Raw genomic sequence first — 7,045 nt, forward strand, 5'->3', positions numbered from 1 at the left:
AAGGATGTCACATGTATTAAATTATTATTCTTTAAAGACTCTTATTGGTCAACATTTTTTTATTATTATTTTCTGTGTAAGAGTTATTTGTTGAAATTTTGTTTGAATATTGTTTTTGAATACCTAAATAAACTGAATTATACATTTTTTTAACTATATTATTCATAATTTAATATTGATTCTGACAGAAAATAACGTCAAACATGTAAAAATAATAATTTTAATAAAAAATATCAGAAATAGAAATGGAGCAAACAGTGACGAAATATCCTTGAATATATTTTTGTAATTTTTAAAAATATACATTCATTTGCTTACATAATGATTCATCTTTTTTAACACCTACGTCATTGTATGATTGAATATAATTAAAAAATATATTTACTAGATATATATATTTTTATTTCTAAGTATTTATCTATGCACACATACGTATATGTTACTATCCCAGTACTTTATACATAAAATATTATTTTATAAATACGTAAAATAATTAATATCAAACTAAAATGAAGGAACTTGAGAATCACTATATTAAGATAATTAATATTGTATAATATTCGTTTTACATGAGATATGTTATATTTTTCAAATAAACTATATTACTACTACCTAATCAGAATAATATTATTTTCTCTGTATGCGTCCTGAAACGCATATATGATAGTTAAATATACACTGTCAGGTATCATTTATATTGTCCCAACTATACCACGTCCACACTGTGGTGTCGCGACCTGGTGTCACTATGTTATCGTTTTTTTTATAGGGTAACATACATTTCAATAGATTAATTGTTAGTAAGTTGTCCAACTAAAAAAATAACTAGAATTTATTTATTTATTGTAAATTTTAAATTTTAAATAAGTATTTTAAAAGTTGTTAACATTGTTAATATAGAGTGGAGGCATGATCCAGAATTATATCATTTTTATTATTTACTGAGTATTCAAGTCGGAAAAAATATGTAAATAATAGTAGAACGAATTTTTAATAATCATTATNTGTAAATAATAGTAAAACGAATTTTTAATAATCATTATTTATTATAATAATAATTAATATTATTTAGTTTATAAGCCATAAAAAATTATGCAGTTATAAAAACCAGCTATTGTAATGATGATTATATTTTGAATAATTATCATCTATTCTCATGTTCGAGAGTTACTCATGTGCTTATCTTCCTTATACGAAAATTTCATAATATGCGGACGAAATATCATACTATTTATATCTTTTCTTTTTTTTAATAACCATGCTAAAATAAAATGAAATAGTTTTAATTTTAGTTAAAATATTAAATTAAAATTTGATATGCACCTTCATAATACACATTTTCTATATCTTTAAAAGCTTTTAATATATTTTTTTTGATATCATCATTCTTTAGAACGTTTTCTAGGACACTTTTAAAATCATCCAAGGAAATTAATCTCGTCTTTAACGTATCCTTATCATGAAATCCTTCAAAAAGATTATTGAATAATTCCACCATTTGCTTTGGAATTTTGAAATATTTGTCCGCCAAAATTTGTAGGAAATTTAAAAGGCTAATATATTCATTTTCTAAAAATAATATTATTTTAAACTTATCAAAATAATTTATATATGCTTACATTAAGAAACCTAGAATTCTTTCAATCTCAAAAACACAGAAAATTAAAAAATATATTTTTAGATTGGCATTTAACTTTGAACGTTAGCCTCTAAAATCTATGTGATAAATTTATTTTATTAAACTAAGCTTTTATATTGATAAAAAAAATACAATAATTGTAAAAATTTTTTTTTGTCAAATTTTGTAAATAAAAAATGGTCGAATAAAGGAAGTATACTTAATAGATTATATTGTATGTAAATTTAATTAAAAGTGATGTGCTATGTAATTAAAAGTAATATAGATATCTATTGTTTTGTAATTTATATGAATTATTTTTTGTTTTTAGTTATTAATTTATCGTTGGCCACTAAATATTTAGTATTTTAGAGTATTTTGGTAGTTATTAAAATTTTTAAATGTAAAGTGACGGAAATTTGTGGGTTATGTTTATTTATAATTACAAGTTATTCTGCCTCACTCCTCCAGAAAATAGATATAAAAATGATCATTTATGAATAGTTGAGTGATTTCTAAAAACAAAAATATGCTAAATAGTACAATATATAAATATCATATATATTTTTTTTTTCTATTAGAAATCTACAATCTGTACAATGAGCACAATAAGCATATATGATAAGAGTAGAAAAATTTACATGAATACATTTTGACGGAAGAAACCACTCATTAGTGACATTTCCCGTGATTTTTTTAATTTTTAATTTTCTTAGAATTTTTATTTTATATTTCCAATGACTTAATTATATTATTATTAATTAATATTAGTAGAAAGAAGATCACGGCACCACTTACATTTTAAACGTCTGGATGGGTCTCCAGGTATGGACAAGGTTGAGAGGTTTTTTAAAATATCATATTTATCATTAAAAAACTCTAAAAAAGTATTCATTGATAGTGATTTAATATCTCATGAAACAATAGAAATTAAAATATTTTGTTGAAAATGTCCACGAAATATTTCAAATTATTATTATGCATGTAATTTATTATATTATTATGTCTTACAAAGACAGCGATGTATTAACAGTTGGTAATACGTGTGTCTTTAGTGCTAGAGGTACAGCAAGATTTAGAGTAATTTTTTCTTAATTTTTTAAAAGTATTTTAAATTATTATTAATATAAATGATTTTTTCATTAGTATTAGAATTTCAAAAACATTAAAAAAAACATTTTATCAAATATGAATCTGTTAATAATTATTATTTGGGATTGATTGATTGTGAAATTGAAGATTGGTGAAATAAACAACTATTTTGTATAAAAATTCATAAAAATAATTAGATGATAGGTTAAATTTAAAATACTACTTATTTATTACGTAATTATATAATTATCTCTAAAAATTAAGAGAAATGTGAAATAATTTTTCTCGCCCCATGAGAATCGAACATCGTACCACTAAATTCAATTAAGAAAATTAAAGTTTTTGAATATAAATTGTAGGCAAATTGTTGGTTATTTTTTTTTAGCTATGATGTGATGCTGAGAAGGTGGTAGATTTGGATTTCGCGATTTTATGGTAATTTTTGTGACTTTTGAGTAAAATATTCTTTATATTTTTAGTTTGATATTAATAATCTAAATATATCTTTTATTTTATATTTTGTTTCAATAATTGATAATATGTAAATTTATTCAACATATTTTTTGTTACCTTTGAATTGTTTTAATTTTGGTATTATATTTGCTGTGCCAGTGTAATTATTTTTTTCAATGTTTTCCAAGACATCTTTAATGGTATAAATACTTGTTGAGTCTGGGAAAATTTTCTCAATTATTGGCTGAATTTCTTTAGGAACACTAAATGACTTGATATTTGAAAAAAAATAGTTAAAAACACTTTTCCAAGTTGAAATATTTATGAAACGTAAGTATTTACTACGGGCACAGTACTAGGAGTTGACAGTTGGCTAACTAGTATTGATGTAATCATATTTATGTACTGAGCCATATTGAAAAAAATTGAGTTTATAATAGAATGGAATACGAGTCCTAGACAGTACCAAATTAACAATTAGCCCTTAGTAAATATTTGGTTAAAAATAATAAAACCACAGAGTAAAATTTAAAAATTAAAAAAAAAACCTTGAAAATATTGATTAATACTAAAAAAATTAGTTATACTTTGACTCTAAAAACTTCATTTTAAACAATTGTTTAAATTTATTAAGGCTAAGGCAGGATAAACTGTCTTTTACTACTTTAAACTATCGGTTGTTTTTTTTAAATTACCGGTTTTAGTACCTGTGTTTCGTAAAAATACCTCAATAATCTATGTTTTTATAATTAAGACTTGAAAATTTCAAAACTTTTTTAATCTAAAGTCGACTAACATTTTCAATAATTATTAATAGAATGTACTGTAGGTATATAAAAGAATTTTCAAAATTAATTTTAAGTTGGTTTCGATAAAATACCAAATATTTTACCATAGAAAGTCAACGAGTGTAACAATATTCAGTAACTTTAGCACTGGTTAAGTAAAAACTATACTGTAATAAAAATAAATAACGATCTCTTGTTCTTGACAATAATTTAACTACTCAAACTAAAGAAAAGTTTAAAAAATTATATATATATATATACAATTTGTGCTTGGTGATTGGCCGTGATCGAATAGACTTGGTATCTTAGATGGATAGCAAAGGTACTCTAATCACTTCGGCTGGGCTCACGTTGTCATAAGGCGGCTGATGACAGGGACGATTTGACGATTTGATTTAGTAAAAAAATTTAAAACCTAATTAAAAAGTAAAAATCTATTCTATTGTTAATTATAAAAAACTTTAGGAGAATTGAAAAATTTTCAAATTTTCAAATCTTATATATAAATACATACACTACAAGGGTGTTATTACAAAATACTTGTACTTCACAAATTCATAATTTTGTAAAGTCATAAATTTTATTTTCACAAAAAAATTATTTTTATTTATGTATATAGATTTACCCCTCAATCTACCTTATGACTTTCAATTGAGAAATAATACATTTTTTATTAATGATATATTAACTAATTTGATTAAATAGTTATAGTTTATCAAATTATTATTTAGTGTTAAAAAATTTATTTTATTAATAGTTACTTTGTCGTCATAATTTAATTTTTGAAAAGAAGTTTTATTATTTGTCTTCAATAACTTTTCTCTTATCTGATAAAAATATAAAAATAATATATAATAGTCTTAAATTACATAAAAGATTATTTATCGCGTTCAAATTATATAGATAGTAATAAATGTTTTAAAATCTATATTCGTGAATCATTTTTAAAATTTGATGATTCTTTGAAAAAATGTATTTTTTAAAAATCACAATTGTCATATTTGTAAATTGTTTACTTATATTAATATTTTACATGTCTGATTAATTTAAATTTTATTGACTAATTGATGTTTTTATTTATGAATCATTATAAAATAATTGTAATATAATTAATATATCCGTATTAAATTGTTACCCTTTCGTTTTTTCTAATTGCTTCACGTTCTTGTTTTTCAAGTAATTCTCCTAACCACTCTAAATTTTTTTGTATATTAGATATCTATTATATAAAAAAAAAGACACTTATAATATGACATTATTTATTTTTAATTTTAATTTTTTTACCGAATTATGCAAAGATACGGATTCCATTGATTGACATGGCGAAATAACGACAAAAAACAACAGTCCAATATAAATTTGATATTGCATTCTACAATATTTTCTAATTTTTTTTCAAATACTAAACTATTGTTTAATTTTTAATGTGTTAACTTAATTTTGAAAATATTAATTTATATATGGTTATATATGCTAGAAAATCAAAAAAATATTGATTACTTATTTATTTGTTACATACAAATTTATCATGAACAAATGACGTTATAATTCATAGATATAAATAACTAATTTATGACTTTATAGTTTAAATCAGGGTTTATAGTTTGAAATGAAAATTTTCTTTTCGTTTTAATGTTATAACTTTTAAAACGTTTTAATTTTTTTTTTTTAACGATATAACGTTTTATAAAGTTTTTTATGTATAATGTTATGACATACCTGCCCGCCTTGAAATATTACATTTCAACATGGATAAGTATTAAAAAGTAATAATAATAAGTGGCTGACTCAGTAATGCGACAGTGTTTGACGCGCACTGCCTTGGGTTCGAAACTTGGTCGCGGTCGGCTTCATTTGCCAAACGTGTTATAATACATACACCACTCATTATTCTGTAGTCTATAAATTATTGTCTATTGATCATCAAATTAAATATATATTATTAATATCAATCTTTTAAACTATTCCGAGAAATATGTATAAAAATGCATTTATACAAATCTAATGTAATAACTAACACATTTAAGTAATAAATAGATAATAGTAAAAGATCGTGACACTTCTTGCACATATAGATGAATTAAATTTAATATAAAAGGGCACAAAAACTGTCAATTCGATCCATTGCTTCTTCATTTTATGAACTTTTAACAAGTGCAAGAAGTGGCTCGACAAATTTACGATTTCACACAGAAAATTTAAGTATATTTATTTTTCAACCTTACTTCTGATATCATGAAGGTAAATTCATATTTCACAGAAAATTTATAAGGTTTAAAGTATAATGAGTACATAAATTAAGTAGGGAACTAGAAAAATAATGTGATCTCAAGAATAAATTATTGTTTAAATAAATAAAGGAAATCAATAACATTTGTACGAAGTCAGCCAGCCTAGTACAATCATTGAGTGGGTTACCTGTGTAGTCAATACTAATAAAGACTCCCTTGCAAAGATAGAGAACCTACTCGTGGTTCCTATACTACTCCAGATAATTATTGGCACGGCTCACAATAAGCACAATCTAAGATAACTACTAGTACGAGCGGCGTTGTTGACAATTTATGTGTGATAATTAATCACAATTATTTCTATTTCACATTATTTTTATATTAATAAATTTTCAAACATTACTTAACTTTTCTATATTTTACATATTTTTATGATATTTTATTAAAATAATATGTAGTAACTCAATTATTCTCATGCTCATACAAGATCAACAAATAACTAATTTTATATACCATATTAATCATAAAAAAACTACCATTTTTACATATACATTATTTGTTTTAATAGATGATTAAATAAATAAACACATAATAACAATATTATATAAAGTAAGATCAATAGTGATTAGCTTACGAGACAAATGTATCATGCATTATTTGTCAAATAATCAAATAATTCTAATACTAATTATAGTAAAAACAAAGAGTACAAAGTCTATCAATTTCAAGAATAGTAACTGTTATTTTTAGGAATAGCAAAAATAGACAGGGGTAAAATTTATTTAAGTAATTGAATGTATTTTTTGTTTAATTGTAAATTTTTTTTTTACTAGCAACATGATTTATAAAAAAAATGTTCAACT

The 7,045-nt window shown here is 22.6% G+C and overlaps 1 protein-coding gene across 2 annotated transcripts; it reads right to left on the reverse strand.

Moving 5' to 3' along the window:
* Window positions 1-1,026: 1,026 nt before the first annotated feature.
* On the reverse strand, window positions 1,027-5,396 carry LOC126906535 (uncharacterized). Of its 2 annotated transcripts, XM_050687104.1 has the most exons (6): window positions 5,236-5,396; window positions 5,087-5,170; window positions 4,713-4,778; window positions 3,281-3,434; window positions 1,324-1,569; window positions 1,027-1,261 (listed from the first exon to the last, which is right to left on the reverse strand). In XM_050687104.1, the coding sequence occupies exons 1-6, from the start codon at window positions 5,320-5,322 to the stop codon at window positions 1,155-1,157; spliced, it is 744 nt and encodes a 247-aa protein (XP_050543061.1). In that variant the 5' UTR covers window positions 5,323-5,396; the 3' UTR covers window positions 1,027-1,154. The 2 variants fall into 2 exon arrangements, with proteins under 2 accessions (XP_050543061.1, XP_050543062.1); XM_050687105.1 differs by lacking the exon at window positions 4,713-4,778.
* Between the last annotated feature and the right edge of the window lie 1,649 nt (window positions 5,397-7,045).

Source organism: Daktulosphaira vitifoliae, unplaced genomic scaffold, assembly GCF_025091365.1.
Source record: "Daktulosphaira vitifoliae isolate Bord-2020 unplaced genomic scaffold, ASM2509136v1 Scaffold_5, whole genome shotgun sequence".
In the NCBI taxonomy this organism is placed as follows: domain Eukaryota; kingdom Metazoa; phylum Arthropoda; class Insecta; order Hemiptera; family Phylloxeridae; genus Daktulosphaira; species Daktulosphaira vitifoliae.